General features: G+C 39.2%; 1 protein-coding gene across 2 annotated transcripts in view; it reads left to right on the top strand.

Moving 5' to 3' along the window:
* dntt (deoxynucleotidyltransferase, terminal) overlaps positions 1-22,462 on the top strand; it is a 144,554-nt gene that overhangs the window by 32,940 nt on the left and 89,152 nt on the right. For both annotated transcript variants that reach the window (XM_084092277.1, XM_084092278.1), the window contains exons 6-9: positions 680-850; positions 4,206-4,277; positions 4,372-4,495; positions 9,175-9,307. In XM_084092277.1, coding sequence (XP_083948403.1) covers positions 680-850; positions 4,206-4,277; positions 4,372-4,495; positions 9,175-9,307 — 500 coding nt within the window. The remainder of the gene's footprint in view (positions 1-679; positions 851-4,205; positions 4,278-4,371; positions 4,496-9,174; positions 9,308-22,462) is intronic.

The following is a 22,462-nucleotide window of genomic DNA, read 5'->3' as shown; positions in this document are numbered from 1 at the left end:
GGTGGAGTGCTTTGTGTGTTTGGGAAATGTCCCGCCTCTTACCATAACCGCCAGTTTCAACACTCTACTAATTAACTTTTCATTGACAATTAAACACATTTTCCCACGATGGTCACAGGTTTCATGGCACTATCACTGTACAATATGTACAATTTATATAAATAAGAATATAAAGGAATAAATAGACGTGTCCAAGCTTTTGCCTTGAGCTTTAATCGGGTTGGTTTCACTTTAAAAGAGTGATTTCATGAGTGTTTTAAATTAACAGATGAACAGCACACTGTTGTTCATCTCTCTCTTAATATATGTTGTTGTGTGAACATGTGCGCGTTCCAGCGGCCCTCAGGGAAATGCTTGTGAACGAGTGGAAAATGACAGGTTCCTCTCCACTGATCACAGACCCATGAGTGTCTGTGAGGTCATCTGAAAAACACCCTGGCACAGAAGCACAGCATGATGGGAGGAATACAGAGGAGCGAGTGCCCCACACACACACACACACACACAGAGTGCCAAGGCACGGGTCAGTGCGCAGACAGTGTAAACCTACACCGGACTCTTCTTTCTTCTCTCATCTGTTTTCTCCGGCTGACTTTTATTTGACCTTTCTGCAATTTATCCTCATTCATATTTCCTGTGTTTTTCTCACTTCATCTGCTGCTGTCACTCTTCACTGTAGGATGCGTTGGAGGTCCTGGCGGAGAACATGGAGTTCATTGGGAACCGAGGGCCATGTCTGGCGTTTCGAAAGGCCGCTTCGGTGCTCAAGAGTCTCTGTGCTCCTTTACAACACCTGGAGGAGACGCACTGCCTGCCGTGTCTGGGGGAACACAGCAAAGCCATCCTGGAGGTGCAGTACGAGACACTCACTCACTCACTCACTCACACACACACACACACACACACACACACACACACACACACACACACACACACACACACACACACACACACACACACTCACCTCACTAAAGCACTGCCCACACTTATGCCGCGGTAATTATTGGGGTCGAATCGATCACCGTTCTTAAATATGGGGGTGATGAGTCCTACAGACCATCTCAGGGAAGAGTCCAGACCATAAAACCAGATTAAATAATTTGGCTAGAGTTTTAATCATGCTGGGACTCCTGAGTTTAAGCATTTCGTTATTAATGTGATCTTGTCCACATGCTTTCTTCAATTTAAGATTTTTAATATGTTCTAATATTTCAGAACTCACTCACTCACTCACTCACTCACTCACTCACTACCTCACTCACTCACTCACTCACTCACTCACTACCTCACTCACTCACTCACTCACTCACTACCTCACTCACTACCTCACTCACTCACTCACTCACTCACTACCTCACCCCACTACCTCACTCACTCACTCACTCAACTCACTCACTCACTCACTCACTCACTCACTCACTCACACTCACTCAACTCACTCACTCACTCACACACACACTTATTCACTCACTCACTCACTCAACTCACTCACTCACTCACCTCACTCACTCACTCACTCACTCACTCACTCACACACACACACACACACACACACACACACACACACACACACACACACACACACACACACACTCACTCACTCACTCACTCTCTCACTACCTCACTCACTAACTCACTACCTCACTCACTCACTCACTCACTCACTACCTCACTCACTACCTCACTCACTCACTCACTCACTCACTACCTCACTCACTACATCACTCACTCACTCACTCACTCACTCAACTCACTCACTCACTCACTCACTCACTCACTCACACTCACTCAACTCACTCACTCACTCACACACTTATTCACTCACTCACTCAACTCACTCACTCACTCACTCACCTCACTCACTCACTCACTCACTCACTCACTCTCTCACTACCTCACTCACTAACTCACTACCTCACTCACTCACTCACTCACTCACTCACTCACTCACTCACTCACTCACTCACTCACTACCTCACTCACTACCTCACTCACTCACTCACTCACTCACTCACTCAACTCACTCACTCACTCACTCACTCACTCACTCACTCACTCACTCACTCACACTCACTCAACTCACTCACTCACTCACACACTTATTCACTCACTCACTTAACTCACTCACTCACCTCACTCACTCACTCACTCACTCACTCACACACACACACACACACACACACACACACTCACCTCACTCACTCACTCACCTCACTCACTCACTCACTCACTCACTCACTCACACTCACTCAACTCACTCACTCACTCACACACTTATTCACTCACTCACTCAACTCACTCACTCACTCACCTCACTCACTCACTCACTCACTCACTCACTCACTCACACACACACACACACACACACACACTCACCTCACTCACTCACTCACTCACTCACCTCACTCACTCACTCACTCACACACACACACACACACACACACACACACACACATATTACTGAGGGTCACTGTGGTGGTAGTCTCTCTCTCTCTCTCTCTCTCTCTCTCTCTCTCTGAAACCGCATCATCAGTCAGCTGACCCCGTCTGAGGTCATCAGAGCAGCTCTTCTCCTGCTGAGGGTTTAATACACCTTCACATCACTGCTGTTATTTTCCTGAGGGGGAAACAGAAAGACATTGTGCTGAAAGAAAAACAAAACATTTCACAAACAGAAGTTTGTTAGATTTTAAATAAGATAAAGCATCGGAATCTCAGGTCAACCTGTCAAGAACATGTCCGGGTAATATTTAATAATTTCTTTGTTATAAAAATGTATTGTCATGACAGTTAAGCACGTTCCCCTAAAATTCTCAGTACAGTAGTGTGAAAAAATTTAAGTTGTAATTTATGTAATTTTGTAAATTAATAATTTATATAATTTTGAAGTCCCCCTGTATATAATAATTAAAAAATTTCAAACTCATTTTTGATCACCAAAATTACATAAACGTTTTTTCCTTGAAAAAATCTTTGTGTCTTGAAATATCTTGGATGTAACTCAAGATAACTTGAGTGTAACTCGACACCCTTGCCTCATTTAGTATACGCGGTTCTATGAATATGCAAATGAGCCCCGCCTCCACTCACTCACTCAACTCAGAGATCCACTGGTTGACGATCACACGTTGATCTGATTGGTTACAAGGTAGTTTGTGACGTCAGAAACACCAGCGATTTCAAAGCGTGTTTTTGAGACTGTCTTTGGTTCACTGCAGTTTTAAGGAGAAAATACTCAGCAATGCTGTCGACTTATGAATTTACACATGGTTTGTCTTAAAGCATATTAAAAACACCACATAGGCATATAAACAACATTAAAAACAAATATATAAATACATTTTTATTATAAAACAGTTATTTTAAATTGAAATATTTCACAATATTACTGTTTTTGATCAAATAAATGCAGCCTTTGTGAGCAGAAGCAACTATAAAACAATACAAAATGTTAATTATTCCAAACTTTGGAGTGGTAGTGTGTGTATAACTTTATACTCAGGATTTATAGATTATATTCAGATTTCATATAATTATGTACTATTTGGCCTTATATGTATATAATAATAATTACATTTATATTTGAGCAGAGATGTGTGCTTGTGAGTGTGTTTGTTTGACAGCTTAAGTCTGGAGAATACAAGAAAGAGCTTGTAATATTATGCCGTTTTAAAAATTAAAGGCAATTAGCTTTTAATAATTGAGTGACGTGTGACAAATGTTGTAGGATTCCTGACAGTGTGTTCAGTAGTAACACATCAAATTAACTCTCTTGCCCTTCGTGAATAATCTAATGCTTTATATTTCTCTGATGATATTGAATTGTGTGCAGTTTAAGTTGACTCTCATTAATAGGAAGGAAGTGTGCTTGATTGGAAAGTCAGTCATTACCGTCCACGTTTACAGTGATAAATGTGTTTCCAACACACTCCGAATGTGATTAATACACTGGTTCTGGTTCCTGCAGGCGGAGAAACTGTAAGACAGTCAATAAAGCATCTTCACAACAGCGCGAGAGCTATGGGAGACAACGCAATGAGCATTTCATTAGAGTTATTAAGCTGCAGTTAACCCGGACTGTGTGTGTGTGTGCAGATTATTTACAGTTACCGTGTTTAATCATAACAGGATTTAAACTGGATGTAATTGTTTGTGCATGACAGTGGCACATAACAAACTGCGCATCTGTCTTGGTCTTTATCTAGGAGATCTTTGAATGCGGATCATCCTCCAGAGTTGAAGACATACTGAATGACGAGAGGTACCGAACTATGAAGGTAAAGTAAATCTCTCTGGGACTTCAGAGCTTAGCAGGTGTAGAAGTGAGTGTGTGTGTGTGTTTATATGCGTCTGGTAATGTTTGTGTCTCAGTTGTTCAGCAGTGTGTTCGGGGTCGGGCCCAAAACCGCGGAGAGCTGGTACCATAGAGGACTCAGGACGTTTGAACAGGTTCTGTCTGAACCCAGTATCAGACTGAACCGCATGCAGACCGCAGGTAAATGATGTCAAAGTCACGTCAGAGTTCAGACTTGTTAAAGTCTCCCTGTAGTCAATCATTTTATCCCTTAAAAATCATCTTTGATCACCAAAATGACATATTTCAAAGATTTTTCCTTGAAAAAAAATCGTCATGTCTTAAAATATCTTGAATGTAACTCGACACCCTTGCCTCATTTAGTATACGTGGTTCTATGAATATGCAAATGAGCCCCGCCTCCACTCACTCACTCAGCTCAGAGATCCACTCGTTGACGATCACATGTTGACGTATTAGTTTTTAGAAAGCTATTTTTCAGCATGGTGATGATTTTAAAAACCGCTTGTTGCATGAATCACAATTTGTAAAATACATTTTTATTCACCCCAAGTAAACAGAATATCATTGCATTTTAATGGCTTTTTGGACATTGTCCTATTATAAAAACACATTTTTGGACATATACCATGGTGATACTATGTTATATATTATATACACTCCTTAAAACTGCAGTGAACCAAAGACAGTCTCAAAAACACGCTTTGAAATCGCTGGTGTTTCTGACGTCACAAACTACCTTGTAACCAATCAGATCAACGTGTGATCGTCAACCAGTGGATCTCTGAGCTGAGTGAGTGAGTGGAGGCGGGGCTCATTTGCATATTCATAGAACCGTGTATACTAAATGAGGAAAGGGTGTCGAGTTACATTCAAGATATTTTAAGGCATGAAGAAATTTTTTTTCAAGGACATTTTTTTTAAAGGTGAACTAAGTAACTTTTTTATCTTAACCGAACAGCTTCGGAGTCATTGGAATGGTTATATGACTGTTTTCGGGTTGAATGGTGGTCTTCTCGCACCCCCCGAGCGCCTGTGAGCGGAAAAACCACACTTGCAACTTTGGGCCGGTGTGGTGAAGTATCCGGTCACTCTGAAGTGATGGGTCCGGGCTGAGGACCCAAGCAATCCGATTGGTTCAAAGCACGTTTTATGGGTAATCGCTTTAGTGCCTGGTTACAAATCATACAAAATCACTTTATTATAGAAGACGTTTGTACTACGTTATAACGAGTCATTAATGTATTTAATGTATTTTAAATAATACGTTTCATATACTAGTATTTAACCGAAGCTATAGATTGTGAAATTAAACATTTCTCGTTGTTAGTGTGTTTTTTAGTTAGCTTAGATAGTAGCATAGCATACAGCTAACGTTATCCGATGATCGTGCTATGAGATTTACCTGATCTTATACTGCACTGATACTGCCTTACCGTATCGCGAGAACAGATTTAGATCAGGCATACTACTGGCATACTAATTGGGTCCTCAGCCCGGAGCCATCACTTCAGAGTGACCGAATACTTCACCACACCGGCGGGAAGTATCGCGTGATATCAGGTCTCGCGATGTAACGAATTGCTTTACGGCACTGCACACATACACTATCTAAACATTTATATGCTGGCCTTCTGTGTGTCATACATACCTCAGTGGACATGGCTCCGTGCGTTCGCCGGCTTCTTTGAAAACAAATGCACAGGACCAGCGGGAGAAGATGGTAGGGGGGCGAGTCGCCAACGATTGTAGTTTTAAAGGATACAATTATTGACGACAGGGGAACTTTAAATAATCGCAGTACATATTGAATTGGCAGATAAATATTGTACTATAGAATTCCCAGCCATATATTTACTTGTTACTCTAATGTACTTCCAGGAATACAATGTTTTTACTATGCACATAAACATTCACCAGTGTATGTGTCCAAAGCAATATAGTGTGGATTCAGGTTAATTGGGAGAGTTTTTGCCATTGAGATGACAGGGGAAAAGAGTCCCAGTTTACCATCTCTGTTTTTTTTTATCGAGTTTATGCTTTCACAGAAGTATTTGAATTTATTTAAGCCAGACCTCCCTCTCTTTCACTCTCAGAATAAAAACATGATAAATGTTCCTGCCAAACCCCAGTCATCATTTCCTGGTCATTTTTATGCAGCCGTCGGCCTCGGAGTGTGTGTGTCTGGGACAGAAGGCTTCTGTGCCGCTGAAATCACTGTGTTTAACGCATGTTCACCACTTCAGTTTTCAAGTCTGTCATGTCTGGGAGTGTTGTGCGCCGAAACCTCCTGGAAGATAAATATGCTTATCAATCAGTCCGGTTCCATTGAGCATCACATACTGTATTAAAACCCTCCTGGGAGTCGCGAGGACGTGGGAAAATGTGACAGTTTTGCTGGTTATAAATTCAGAGCTCATCAATCAGACTGAGAAAAGGCCAGTCGTGTTCCCGCTGTCATCTCGTCTATGAATTATGATGTGATTTCATTGTTACCTTTTGAAGCGATTACCTTACCTGACCCGTTGTTTTATGGCCTCGGGTCCTAATATGGATGTATGATGGAGGGTTGTATTGTTAATTACTGATTGTTTTGGAAAATCTACTGTAAAAGGAAAGTTTAATGAGGCAGAGATTGTTTCCCAACTCACACCGCTACTGTTTTTCAGTCGTCAGGCCCCGTAATTTTCCACCGCTGTCTTCAGGCGCTCATTTACGACCTGCTGATCTATAAACAACACGCCGGCTTCAAACAATTATGCAGATTTGGTTTGTGAGATTTCCAGTCGGGTGAGAGGCGGTGCAGACGCTCGCTTGTTGGAAGAGTCTCGGTGTTGGAAGTGATTTCTCTGGCTGTGTGCTTGTGATGGCTATATTTTGAAATTCTCACTTATACAAAACATAAATGTTGAAAACAAGTGTAAAACTTCAGTGAATGTGATGCTTTTCTCTAAAAGTGCTTTATCTATTATTGAAATGGCAAAATATATGAAAAAGTTTGTCATGGTTTTATTCATATTTTAAAAAGATTTGTATTTCATGTAAATGCTGTTCTTTTGAACTTTCTATTCATCAAAGAACCCTAAAAAAAAAAAGAATCACGGTTTCCACTGAAATATGAAGCAGAACAACTGTTTTCAACATTGATAATAATCATAAATGTTTCTTAAGCATTTAATCATCATATTAAAATGATTTCTGAAGGATCATATGACGCTAAGACTGGAGTAATGACGCTGAAAATTCAGCTTTGATCACAGGAATAACTTTTTTAGAATATATATTCACATAGAAAACACTTGTAATAATATTTAAAAAATGTTACTGTATTTTTGATCAAATAAATGCATCCTTTGTAAGCAGAAGAGACTTCTTTCAGAAACATTAAAAATTATTCTCAGACTTTCTTGCAAAATATTAATTTATGTACAAATATATAACTATAAATTCCCGTTTGCTAACCGCGACTTTGATTGATGGATCTCTCCACTATTTTGGGCGACTTACATTTTACATTTACTTTTATGCATTTGGCAGATGATTTTAAGTCTTTCACTCAAATTGCTTTATCACTAAAAATAATTTTCTCTGTGTAGAAAATTAATATGATTTTTACTTGTGGAATCTGTCGGCTGTGCTCTATTAAGTGTGACAGCAGCACAGCGAAGGAGATTACAATATCAAGAGCAGATCAAACAAGCCAATATGAAAACTTATAAAGATATAAAAAAATAACACTTATAAAGCAGGTTTTTGGACATTTACCATATGGTAGTACCATATTTAGATTTTGTGCATGTGCTGCTATTCTTTAAGGTAAATACCGTAGTCAATTATGGTATGATTCATATATTTGATTCAAAGAAGGTTAACAGCACTGGGATGTGTGCGTGATCTCAAGAGGCATTGAGGTCTGTAATTAATGTTTCTCACACAAACCACTAGTGAGAGACACTCGTTGAACAAATAGAGGATGAGCTAATAAACACTTGATAGTGAAACTGTTGGATTGTGTGTTTTGGCGATAGATTCAGTGCTGAAACTGCACTATTAAATCACTTTTAATGGTGTTCAACTGTCCAGAACAGCATGAAAGTGCAGGCGTCATATTTGTAGACGGCATTGAACTCTAATTTGAGAATAACCCATAATTAACAGTAAAGTTGCCAGGTCAACCATGACTACTATTGCTAATAGTTAGTGTTAGTGATGTGATGAAACCCCTAAACTCTACACAAAAATATTTAGACCTAAATTTAAGATTTGTGTGTTTTAATTGCATATTAAGGTGGAGACTGGTTTGTTTTAATTCACATGATCTTGATAATTAGTTAATTGTGAACACCCCCAGAAAGCAATAGCCATCATTTCACCGTCTAGGTTAACTATAGACCCAATAGAGTCCGGCTATGAGGAACCCACTTCTAGCCAAAATAACCTTGAATTTGGTTACATGTAGTTTTTGCCAAAATACTGTAACTTGCGAGATGTATGATATTCCATCATGTAAGCAAAGTAAACAGTGATTACAAGGTGTTTGGTTTCATTACTTCACTCATTTCATTTCTTTATCTAATTGATGACTAGTCTATTCTTGGGCTATGGTCTATTACATTTTCACTGACAGCCCAAATTTTGCCTTGTTTTAGCCTAGACGTCTGAGCTGTGTTTGGACGGCTATTAGAAGTCTTTTAAATGCAAAATTGCTTGCTGGGCCACATAAAAAAATAGCATCATGGTGGAGAGTTTTCCTAGGTAAACACATCTCACGTTTTCTTCAGACAGTGTAAAAGTTTAGTTTGTGCAACACTTCTTGGGTGTTTGTCAGTAAATCTTGTATTCATCCGCTCTTGTTGCAGGGTTCTTGTTCTACGAGGACATCAGTAAGCCGGTGAGCAGGACTGAGGCCAGCGCGCTGAAGATTATAGTGGAAGAAGCTGTTATCTGTGTAAACCCACACGCCACCGTCCACATTACTGGAGGATTCCGCAGGTAATCACTGGTTCCTCGAAGAAGAGTAAATATTAGTGGTTTGTGTCTGTTTATGTCAGTTCACTGGTGTGTGATTTGTGTTTTTTTTTATGGAGCAACATTTCTGTCATGAAAACTCTTGGATTGTTTGGGATGGAAATGAATATGACAATGTAAATATGTTTGGTCTTGGCCGAATAGATCTGCTACACTGTTATTGCTGCTGATTTTGGTTATTGCTGCTGATTTTGGTTATTGCTGCTGATTTTGGTTATTGCTGCTGCTGTTGTTATTGTTGATGATTTTGGTTATTGCTGCTGAATTTGGTTATTGCTGCTGCTGTTGTTATTGTTGCTGATTTTGGTTATTGCTGCTGTTGTTGTTGCTGATTTCGGTTATTGCTGATGTTGTTATTGTTGCTGATTTTGGTTATTGCTGCTAATTTTGGTTATTGCTGATGCTGTTGTTATTGCTGCTGATTTTGGTTATTGCTGCTTTTGTTATTGCTGCTGCTTTTAGTTATTGCTGTTGTTATTGTTGCTGATTTTGGTTATTGCTGCTGATTTTGGTTATTGCTGCTGCTGTTGTTATTGCTGCTGATTTTGGGTATTGCTGCTGATTTTGGTTATTGCTTCTGCTGTTATTGATTTTGGTTATTGCTGCTGCTGATTTTTGGTATTGCCGCTGATTTTGGTTATTGCTGCTGCTGTTATTGCTGCTGATTTTGGTTATTGCTGCTGATGCTGTTATTGCTGCTGATTTTGGTTATTGCTGCTGATTTTGGTTATTGCTTCTGCTGTTATTGATTTTGGTTATTGCTGCTGATTTTGGTTATTGCTGCTGATTTTGGTTATTGCTTCTGCTGTTATTGCTCCTGATTTTGGTTATTGCTGCTGCTGCTGTTATTGTTGCTGATTTTGGTTATTGCTGCTGCTGTTTTTATTGCTGCTGCAGTTATTGCTGCTGATTTTGGTTATTGCTGCTGATTTTGGTTATTGCTGCTGATTTTGGTTATTGCTGCCGCTGTTATTGCTGCTGATTTTGGTTATTGCTGCTGCTGTTATTGCTGCTGATTTTGGTAATTGCTGCTGATTTTGGTTATTGCTGCTGCTGTTATTGCTGCTGATTTTGGTTATTGCTGCTGCTGCTGTTATTGCTGCTGATTTTGGTAATTGCTGCTGCAGAGCAAGTACGGGACTTGCTACTGCCAATACATACATGACAGGCTGCTGTGAGAAAGTAAGACATGCTGCTGCTGTACAGCATAACGTAAATAAATGACCTGTAGCAGATCTATACAGGTGGAGCTGGGGAAGGTGGAGGGTTTCTGAAAGTGTGCTGCACTGCTACAGCAAAAGCGGACCAAGTATTTGAAGGTTGAGCAACTAATCAGCTGTGCCCTATAGAGAATGATGTGGTTGCAAGTAGATTGAGTTAAGGACCTGTCAGCCAGTTTCATGAGTCATGACAGAACTTTGTATTTCCCAAAAGAAAATGTAAAATGTAACGTTTTGCTCTTTCATAGCTCAGGTGATGCAATGTGGTTGTGTTTAAAATAATGAAATATCCCCAAAATCCCTTAAACTGACACTGCTGGAGGGTTCTGTGTCTGGCTTTCTGTATTTCTATCATGCAACCACTTAGCAACTATTCAGAAGAGTTTCGCAACTGCCTATTAACCACCTTTGTGCACATATGGCATAAATAACCTTCAAATCCTCAGAATAATCAAGCTCTCATTCAAACTTTGTCTTGAACTGCATGCATTTGTGAATGCATTTTATGCAAATTCTAAATTATCATGCATAATTTACTTGGGAATTTATTTATAAATATAAATAAATTCCCATGTTTTTCCTTAAAATACATTTGGATAAATACAAATGCTCACTAATGAGTGAGTAGTTGACAGAGTAAGAGTATAGATCTGTAAAATGAATATGCATTCATCTGCCAAATTGTTGAGATCTCTTCTGATACTCTAGGAGAGACTCATGTGGATTTACTGAGCGTGAGGCGAGAAACATCTGAGAAACTGGAAAATCCTCACTGGACATGAATCATGTCCTGACACAGACTTCAATCTGTCAGCACACTCGTGGGTTAATATCACTGGATTCCCTTCAGAATAAACTGCAGATCACATTTCTACCATGTAAATGGAAAAAGGTGTTTGTTGTACTTTGAGGGTCATTTCGGTGAGCTCGTCTACGAGAAAATGTGACCAAGAGGTTATGAATCTTAATAACGTTCGCCAGAGAGAAAATGCCAAACGTCCTTATTCAATCATACAGTGTTTGCAGAGCCTGAATGGCTTTCTGATCAAGAACAGGGTGTTTTTTTTTCATCCTCTCTGTCTGGTCTGGTCTGTAGTGTTTTGTTTGGTGGAGTTGTAAAGTTTCTCTTTTATAGCTGGTGTTTATTTGAATTATTCAGAGGCGAGCTGTCTGTAAGCTGTCTTGTTCTGGCCGCTGTTAGTCCATCAGACTCGCCGTTGGTGATGGGAATCATGGGAAGACTGCTTTAAAACCTCCACAGACTCGACCTCAACATGTTTTTTTGTGCTTAATAAGGAAAGGTGCATTATTTCTGGTGTAAATCCGAAATAATGCATCTTCTATGTAAAGCACTTTGAATTACCATTGTGTATGAAATGTGCTATATAAATAAACTTGCCTTGGTGCATTTGTTTCCGCAGGCCATGCGTCTGATTATGACAGTACTTTAAAGATTGATATTTTTGGAAAGTAATAATGTACTGAAAGTCTGATGAATAAGATCAGTGCATGAATTCCAGCTGCTTTTATGTCTGTTTTGTTGTGATATTATGCCGTTGTTCAGCGATAACATGGTCCTGACACTCAGATAAGTGAGTTAAAGTGAAAACAGCGCTATCACTGCGCACCTTGCCAGTAAACTGGTGTATCTTGTCAGTAGTGGTTTATTTCAGGCTGGCTTATTCTATCTTATTTGCTTTATAAATCTTGCTGATGTGCTCTTGGCGGATGAGAGATATTATTAGCTCAGGACGGGTGGAACAGATGTCACAACCGCACGTCTCCTACACAGATGACAGATGCTGCGCAAATGAAAACAAAAGCCTTTTTGAAGATGTGACTGTGTTTTATAGTAACTCGAGGAACAGGAGACGGTGAATCGCGTGACTTTTGGTGACGACACTGACACATTCATTCACTGACACAGCGTTGATGAAGTTAGATGTCTTTAATCTCTTAGCTGGTGATGTTTTATCGGCTTCACGGTAGAGTCAGGCACAAACTCAAATTGAAATGTGTGTTTGATTTATTATGTGAGCTTCACAGAGCCAACATATAGTGCTAGTGTACAATCTTGCCTCAGGCTTCTTTCAAAACTAAGGGGAAAATATCTGAATCCTCCTAGAGCAAACTCATCTCTGGCCTGTTCTGACTTTGGGTGTTTTATCTCTATCTCACTGAATAGACTTCGAGCTGACAATGAAATATCCCCAAAAATTGCTCAGACTTACAATGATGGAGTCTGGCTCTCTGTCTATGAACCTTATCATGCTGTATCGCCATTTATGTGTATGCATTTATTATTCATTATACAGTGGTGGTCAAAAGTGATGTTTGTCTGCAAAAAATAAGTATACAGTCAAACCAAAAATCATTCAGACATTATTCAGACTTGTACATTTTTTTACAAGTGTGTGCAGGACATTATAGTTAATTTATGTAAATGAGGATAGCAAAATAAAGTAAACTGTAACATATTATACCCAAATATTCTTCATACAGTGACTACCAGTAAAATTTATAAAAATTTGGGAGCAAAAATTATTCAGACACTTTGACCTGATCATGTTTTGCTGAAGTGTGTTTTTTTAATTGCTAATGCAACCTTTTTACACACAGACTGAACAAAATGAAGCATTGCTTGGTAATTGGTTGAGCTAAACTGGTATTATCTAATTGTGTAGTTAAATTTAACAGCTGACAGATATTCAACTTAATTCATTTGTGAGATAGTCTAACAGAAGGACGGACAAAACCAGTGAAATATCAACTGAGTTCTTGTCATTTTATTACCATTTTCTAAACTATAGTGAATAAACTGTGAAAATATGAGAAATGTTGAAGGCGTCTGAATACATTTTGCTTTGACTGTATATAAAGAATTAAATGCTCAGATTGTGTTGCTCGATAAAGCCATCACAATCCTACTCTAAAATTGCACTTTAGCCACAGCATTCATCAGAAAGTGACATTTGACATTGACAGAGGGTGTAATTGAGTGAGTGTGTTGAATTCAGCGAAGGTTTTGACTATAGAGCTATTAGTCACGGGTGCTTTATGAGTTTTCCTCTCATGACATTTCCCTATATCTCAGGATGACTAATGTGACTGAGCATCGGTGTAACGGGATTACGACAGGGAGAAAACATCATGTTTACCTCCAAACAGTCTTCTAAAACTTTACGGCTCAAAATGCAAATCTGCAGCTCTGTCGAGGCTAAGCTCTGTTGAAATCTGCTATTTGAACTCCGGCAAGCGCCACACGTTGGCCGTGACAGTTTTAGTGATGTCTGGATTTGCCGCAGGAATAGTTTCCGCTTTAACATCTACAGAGGATCAGGTTATAGACACTGTGACAGACTTCTCAGTCTCCTCACGGCGAGCACAAATGTAGAAGGCCTACGAGAACGGTGAGATGATGCAGTGTTTGTTCAACTCCGGGTGAAGCGGCATGAATCATTCATTAAAGTCCCTCTCAAGTGCCTTGAAACGCGCAGCGTTATACACTGAAATAGGAAGAAAGCTCCTCCCCTTTTTTAAAATAGCCAATAGCGTTCCGCTTATGTCACAGCAGCTCGGCCAGAGCCATTGAGCTCGACAAAGCCACGTTTTCTAATAGATTCCCGTTTTAGATTTATGGTGCTTTCACACCTGCCTCATTTAGTTCGGTTGAATCGCACTAGAGTTCGTTTTCCCCATTGGTGTGGTTCGTTTGGGCAGGTGTGAATGCGGCAGTCGCACTCGGGTGTGCACCAAAAGCGGACCAAACAAGCGTACCGAGACCTCCTCGAAGAGGTGATCTCGATACGCTTTCAAACGAACTCTGGAGCGGTTCGTTTGTGGTGAGAACATGATCGGACCCCGAACAGAACCAAGAACTGCGCATTTTTGGACTAAACCAGTTGCCGTAGTCAGCTGCGCTGTGATTATGGGATGAGGAGAAATGTTTGTTGAAAGTTTCAAGGGTGTCAGTAATGTTCAGAAAAAACTGAAGCTTCCCCGGGTGCCGCCATTGATTAGCAGACGCAGACCATCGCCTGCTGTTAGCATTCCATTGACTCCCATTCATTAATGCGTCACTTTGACAGCGAATAACTTCACATCTGAGGCATTTAAAGACTCCATTTGTCCATTATTTATTTCTAAAGAACCAGAAAATATATAAAAGGCTCCATTACCTTGTATCTTACACTATGGCCCCGTAGAAGCAGTTTTTGTAAAAATAGGCTAACGATTGCGTCATAACCACGCGACTCTCTGTCGCACAGTAGAGAGATTACCGTATGGACAGGAGGAGAAGCTTGCGTGCAATCGGGGGGACGTGGAGGCAAAATGACAATATAATCAGAATACTTAGCAAAAGTTGCTCCTAGCTCATGGACAGCTCCTACTCACGCTCTCCGTCTCTGCAAGTTTCGGAAGGGAATGATTCAGATTTCTCTCGGCACAGCTACTAGAAGACAGACGGGTTGCTCACGTCAGATCTACGTCATCAAGCTCAGTTTGAGTCTGTGCAGTCGCTCAGCCATCAGGAAGAAGAGCTTCTAATTGACTTCACTTTTCTCCGTTGAATCCAATGGGGTCGCTGTGTCCATTTCTTTTACTGTCTATGGACAGTTTGCACTTTAAGCATGGCAGCTCACGGACAAACTTGGAGTTGTGAGGAGGTGCAGAGCCTGATATAAATTATTAACATTATTTTCGAGTCGCATCCTCGCTTCATTCTCAAATATTATTGTTTGGATAAAGTGGTGTAGACAAACTATATAATAAAATATGACCAGGGATATATTCAGCCCACGCAGTCGTCTCTCCAAAGTAAACAGCGGCGTGTTGTCTGACGGATTTTCCACCTCTTTGTTTACTTCCGGGAGTTCTGTTGGAATTTTCCTGCACGGTAATTCTGACCAATCGAAGTGCAGTTATGGAAGTGCGTTCAAGACACATCTGGCCAACGAGTGATGTGGATGTTGACGGCATTTTGGTTCGTTTTATCAACTCATAAACTGATCCGGACCAGAGCGATCAGTGTGGTGTGAAAAGGAACCAAAACGCTACAAAGTATAATTTTTTGCCCTTGGTCCGGACCAAATGAACCGAACTACAGATGTGAAAGCACCCTTACACTGAAATAGGAAGAAAGCTCCTCCCCTTTTTTAAAATGGCCAATAGCGTTCCGCTTAAATCACAGCAGCTCGGCCAGAGCCATTGAGCTCGACAAAACCACGTTTTCCAATAGATTCCCCTTTTAGATTTAATATGAAACTGTTACTAAAGCAAAACAGTGATCATAATCATGCTGAGGGTGTGTAGTTTTGAAAAGTGTGAAGTTATGTTTGTGCATGGCAGTGCTGTTATCTTCTGCTATTCAGTGCTGTTTCTAATGCAGAATCTGTCCAGCCGTTTCTTTTAAATACAGCATTGTGTGTATAATTCAAATTATGCATATGATCTGCTCTGTGCTATCGTGTATCTGGGCCAGAGCAGACTATGTGATAATAACGCGCAACCAGACTTCATTCACCCCAATGGAAAGCATATTTACAAAGTCTAAATCGTTTCCTATCCACTATGCATTATGCGCAGGGCTTGACATTAACACTCTGGCTAGTGGTTTTCCAAAGTTACAAGCCACTCAGCATTTTCACTGGCCACAATTTTGACAACAATGCCATAGGGAAAAATGGCCACACAGATATTTTTTTAATGTTATCTCATAATTTGGCAGCAGGTATTAGAGTTGTCAAAAAGTACTGACTTCGGTACCAAGTCGATACTGAAATTTAAAAAATGTGAGGCTTTGAGCGCTGTTGAGTGGAATCATAAACACCTCTGATTGGCCGTTGTACTCACGCGCTCATTTACGTGAATACTCTCCAAGTACGGCATTTTGATTTTATTTTGTGTGTATTTGACACAATAAGCAGTGAAAACAATCTCAATTTAGTGCTTTATGTGTGCGCTCTTTGGGTGTGAGCACAAAATCTGCGGTAATAAGTAAAATTATGCGCAATATGCGCAAACCCACGCCGAAATTCAAGCCCTGTAACACCAGCAATGTTCATCCAGAGTAAATTAAATGAGGCAGTGAGTGAGTGGAGGCGGGTTTGTGCACTTCTACTGTACATTCAACTAAAGAAACACTATATTAAAGTAATGCCTATTAAATAAACTTTGGATGAGAAAAACGTCCAGCTTATGTTTTGTGAATCTTTCAAATGCTTTTGAAAAGGCCATTAATCGATTGTTTTGACATTTGATCTTTGCTGAGATGAGCCTGAGATTAACGAGCCCGAGCTGATGTCATCATTATTGGCCGAATGTACAAACGTCCTTTGACTCGTGAGCGTTTGAGCCTGTTTGAATCAGCCGGCGTCTGTTCGAGCTGATTGGAGGTGAAGGGAATTTCTGCGGATAGTTTCTGCTGTTAGGATTGTGCCAGCGCAGCGAAACCAAACGCAGACGGAAGAGTCTCAACGTGGCGGTTTCACTCTCGGCTAGAGAAAGATACAGCACAGCTCATTAGAAATGAGAAGAGAAGCGAATAACTGAGGTGTGACGCTTCACTCGCTGATCAATTACCCCAGAGAAATGACTTTACTGTCCTTCCACAGACTCCTCACTCCAAATTAATAGTATGTGCTGTGAAATATGACCATATATGATATCGCAATACTGGTTTGAAATTGAATTGTTACTAAAATCTAAAATTTGGGAAGAAATTGTGAGGAGTGTTTGTTTTTGCTAAGTCATTACTGCCATTATAGGAGATTATTATGGTTTTGCTGTGCGGTTGCTTGCTAGATCATGGTTAGGTAGTTATTAGGGTATTTAAGTTGGTTCTTACTGTGTCAAATGAAAAGAGTCTAATGATTATACTATTAGTATTGTTTTACTAATAGTGATATTTGACTTGGCACACTGCAAAAAGGCTTTTCTTACCTAAAAGCTTATCTAACAATTCTTAAATCAAGATGCATTTACTAGTTGAGTAAAAATAACATGAGATATTATGTCTTGTTTTCTGGGGAAATAAAAATTAAGCGAGTTTTTGCTTAAAAAAAGCAAAATTATTTGCCAATGGGGTGAGAAAAATGTTTCTGTTTGAATTAAGATAATTTTTCTTACCCCATTAACAATACTAATCATTTACTAATACTTTAGTAAATGCATCTTGATTTAAGAATTTGTTGATATTTGGACTGGAAACAAGACAAAAATACTAAGTAAGAAAAGCATTTTTTTTCCCAGTGCAAACACTAATAAATGAATTGATGAATCAGTTTATTGGTGTATGTGTTTGACAGCATCTTCCTCTCTTCTCTCTCTCATCCCTGTGAAATGACTGAAGTCAGAAGAGTTTAATTTAGCATTTCAGCTCTTAAGCTCTTCTACAGATGTGTGATGTCTGAGAAGCAGAATACTGTCTCCTAAAGCGGGGGATTTCAGTGTGACATCAAATAAATAGCTGTCATGTAATATCTCGTAAGCCAAAAATGATTTTCCAGGAGGTCTTTATGGGTGTGCGGCTCCAGCTCAGACTTATAGGTTTGCACGTTTTCAGAGACTTAGTGTGCATTAGTGCATAACTTCACATATTATACAATTTCCTTAAAAGCATAGATCCGTCCTCAGCTGCATAAACATCCTGCTAAACATTTCATGCAGGTTTGAATGACGAGAGTGAGTAAATAATGACAAAATATATATATTTTTTTGTGCTTAACAACCCCTTTAAAGAGGACATATTATGTTCATCTCTCTTTAGTGTGTAATGTTGCTGTTTGAGCATGAAAAAGGTTTCCAAAGTTATTCTCTATATCAGTGTCAGTAGCCGCGTTTCCATTACTATTCAAATTGCGCAAATTGAAAATACGCCCAATGGAAACACTTACATTTCGCAAAAACAACCATTTATCGCAAAAAAGTTTTTACGCTCGCATGAGGGGTTTTTTCAGGCAATTCGAAAAATAAATATTTCGCAAAACTGCAATGGAAACAGTTTTTGCGCGTTTACAGGTCACCTGACGTAGACGACGCGGTGTGTTTGGACAGAATACGAGACAGAGCTCTTTATTAAACTCATAAAAGACGAAAGAATTACAGGAATACTGGATTCTAAACCTCAAAGAAATGCCACAATCAAGACCTCGAAGCAGAAATGAGGGAGAAACACCCAGAAACTCCTCATATGAGCCGCTCACAATTATAATAAGGGTCGTTCCTCACCATTAATGATTGGATAACACACATACGTCTCCTTTGATTAATAATAATGGCCAGTGCAGCGGCTGGGATATATGTAATCCTACAAACGTCCATTGCTGTGGTTTTTGGAATGATTTTACTTATCGCGAGTGGAAAAAATTAAGTTTTAGTCGCATAACATCGGTTAATGGAAACGCCGTCATTTCGCAATAGTTTTTTGTCGACATTTAGAAAAAATCGCAAAAGTTTTGCGCAAATGTAATGGAAATGCGCCTAGTGTTTCTGAACTCCTGAAACGCCTCCATTGTAGTCTTGAGTTTCTTCCGGGAACACGTCACAATATTCCTCATTATAATAATTAATGCGCAGAATAAAGGGGCGTGGCCTGGTTGAGTTAGTTAGTAGTGTGTTAAACTGGCGGTTATGGAAAGGGGCGGGACATTTCCCAAACACACTCGAAGCGCTCGACCAATCACAACACACTGCTCCAGCCGACCAATCAGAGCACAGTGTGCTTTTCAGAAGGAGGGGCTTCATAGAGACAGGAAGTAAACAGACATTTCCCAAACACACTCGAAGTGCTCGACCAATCACAACACACTGCTCCAGCCGACCAATCAGAGCACAGTGTGCTTTTCAGAAGGAGGGGCTTCATAGAGACAGGAAGTAAACAGAGCGTTACTGACAGACTGAGCAGAGAGGAGCCGCAACAGTGGAGAATATGAGGAAAATAATGCATGAAAACATGTTCTAGTAGAGCCCAAAACAACATCAAGACTGAAAAGGGCATAATAGGTCATCTTTAAATGCAAAACACATGCACACATACACATTTATCCATCAAAATGACTCCAATATAATCTGACCTTATGCACTTCTCAGTGTGCTTCATTGGACTAATATGCCTGTTAAAGCTAATATTGTGTGTTTGGCAGCAGGTTTATATATGCATGTTTTTCAGTCTAGAATGAGTGCTAGAGCCGGAACTCCCACACGCCAGCGCTGAACTTTAGCACATTAGCAAGGCTTGTTGAGTTCTTAATGAACAGTGTCACATTGCTCGCCCACTCAATAAGCTCCTCTAAAAGGACCCCGCGAGACCTTCCTTTTCACTCGGATTCACTCTTTTGCCATTAGCTATCGCGCGACAGACTTCAAGATGTGTCGGGATGATTGTATTTACAAGACGAGCGCTGCTGTAATGACTGTATTAGTGGAGGCTCATTTGGTATTGATCATGAAGGCAATTGTGAATGTTGATGTTACAGTTTAGTTTGTTCATATGTGATGAGGAGTAGTGATAAACCTGGACAGAAAATACTCATTTAGCTGGTTAAATGACATCAGTTTGTTTAGGCTTGGTGTTTATAATAAATGCCACTAAAATGTGTGTTTTATACTAATGTTTTTCATTCCTGTTCTGTTCTGCGTAGCATTTGAAGGATTTGTTGTGGAGTGAGAGGAACTAAAATACATGTTTATGGTGTTTATAATGTTTGTAAATGTTTTATTTACCGGTATTTTTATTTTACATTATTTCTGAATGTAATTGTAAAATGTAACTTAGACACTTTATCTGTGTTGTATTTTCTATCAACAATGCAATTTTGACATGGTCCAACTTATAGACGTTATTATTTTTTAAATAATATTAACTTATTTGTTCTTATTAAAACTATTAAAACTCATTTTAATAACTGAAAAAAAGTTGAAATAATAATAAAAATAACTTAAAGCTTAAACTTAAATTCTTAAACCTAAACAAAAATTAGAAATGTTGCCTTGGCAACTATTTGAAATAAGTTGAAGTTGAAGTATTAAAATGACTAAAAATGAAAAAAATAAAATAAAATAAAAATAAAACAAATAAATATATATACATACATACATACAGAGCCGGACAGTAATGGAGTACATTTACTTGAGTACAGTACTTAAGTACAATTTTGAGCGATCTGTACTTTACTCGAGTATAATTTTTGGGGAGTACTCATTACTTTATTTAAGTACATTTGAGATGCAAATATTGTACTCTTTACTCCACTACATTTCTATCCATAACTGTGAGTACCCGTTACTTCTTCTAAATAAAAAATAAAAAAATTTAAAAAAAGGAAAAAAGAAACATCTCGGAAACCCTCAATTTGTTGTTTCCCTCTCAAATGTGATTGTATTGTGCAGGCGCCACTGATTGGGACAGCCTATCAGCAATCACCTTCAGCTTTCCGCCAAAGTCAACTCCATGGTCAGATTTAGATAAGAGACAAAACCACGGACGAAACAATGGATGAGGACGCAGCAGGTCCATCCCGGGAGTATTTTTTTTCCCAGGATGGTAGGGGAAGACTTATGAATATTCATTAGGGAAGTCATCCCTGATTGGTCTTAACCCCAGTGACGGGTAGGTTTAGGGGTAGGCCATCAGACCAATCAGGGATGACTTCCCTAATGAATATTCATGAGTCTTCCCCTACCATCCTGGGAAAAAAACCCGTGGCCCACCTCACCAGACTATTTCAATTTTCTGAACAAGTTAATGATAGTTTTCGCTTCAAGTGTTTGCTGTGTTTACCAATGTAAGCACTGTGGCAGTAGTAATGCAATATTTAGAAAATGTACTCTTGTACTCTTGATACTCAAGTACTTTTAAAAACAAGTACTTTAGTACTTTTACTTAAGTAGACATCTGACTGTAGTACTTTTACTTGTACTTGAGTAAAATTTAGCAAGGGGTATCTGTACTTTTACTCAAGTAACGAAGCTGTGTACTCTGTCCGCCTCTGCATACATACATACACACACACACACACACACACACACACACACACACACACACACACACACACACACACACACACACACACACACACACACACACACACACACACTCTCACACACTCACACTCACTCACACACACACACACACACACACACACACACACTCTCTCTCTCTCTCTCACACACACACACACACACACACACATTAAAACTAATAAAAATGACAAAATCACCAAAACATATACTAAATTAAAATGAAACCTAAAAATAGTAAAATTAAAAGCTAATTCAAAATATAAAAAAATACATTATATTAGTATATAAATAATACTAGAATAACACTGGGTGCGACGTAACTTCCGACAAACATGATAAAAAAAGAGTAAGAAAAATAAAATCACTTAACAAACAATTTATTTCTACCAAAATTGTTGTCATAATCATAATTAACATTTTTCAAGTCAAGTCAGCTTTATTTCTATAGCTTTATTTCTTTATTTCTATTTTTACAATACAGATTGTTTCAAAGCCGCTTATAAACAGTAAAATAATGATTCAGTGATGCACAGAACTCAGTTCTGCTGTAAAGAAGCTCTAAAAAGACAATAGCAAACATTTATTATTCAGCTGAAATCAGTTCAGCGTTGATTCAGTTCGGTTCAATAACTGTGTGAAGTTCATCGATTATTAAATGAGTTCAATTCATGGAGAAAACAGTGATGTCATCATCCAGCTCAGTTCAGTTTTCATCCAATAGTGTCAGTGCATTCAAATGAATAATATTGCTGAATATATAAGTGTTAAATGAACTTCCCAGAGGACTTGAAGGATCAAACGCTGCTTCTGGCGGATCCACCATTCATTCTGTTCTCCTTTATATGTCAACTTAACCGTGAGATGCTTGGCTCAGCGT

Source organism: Abramis brama, assembly GCF_963993115.1.
Source record: "Abramis brama genome assembly, chromosome: 19".
In the NCBI taxonomy this organism is placed as follows: Eukaryota; Metazoa; Chordata; class Actinopteri; order Cypriniformes; family Leuciscidae; genus Abramis; species Abramis brama.
Note: the sequence above shows the minus strand (reverse complement) of the source record. Positions and strands in the feature narration are given on the sequence as shown.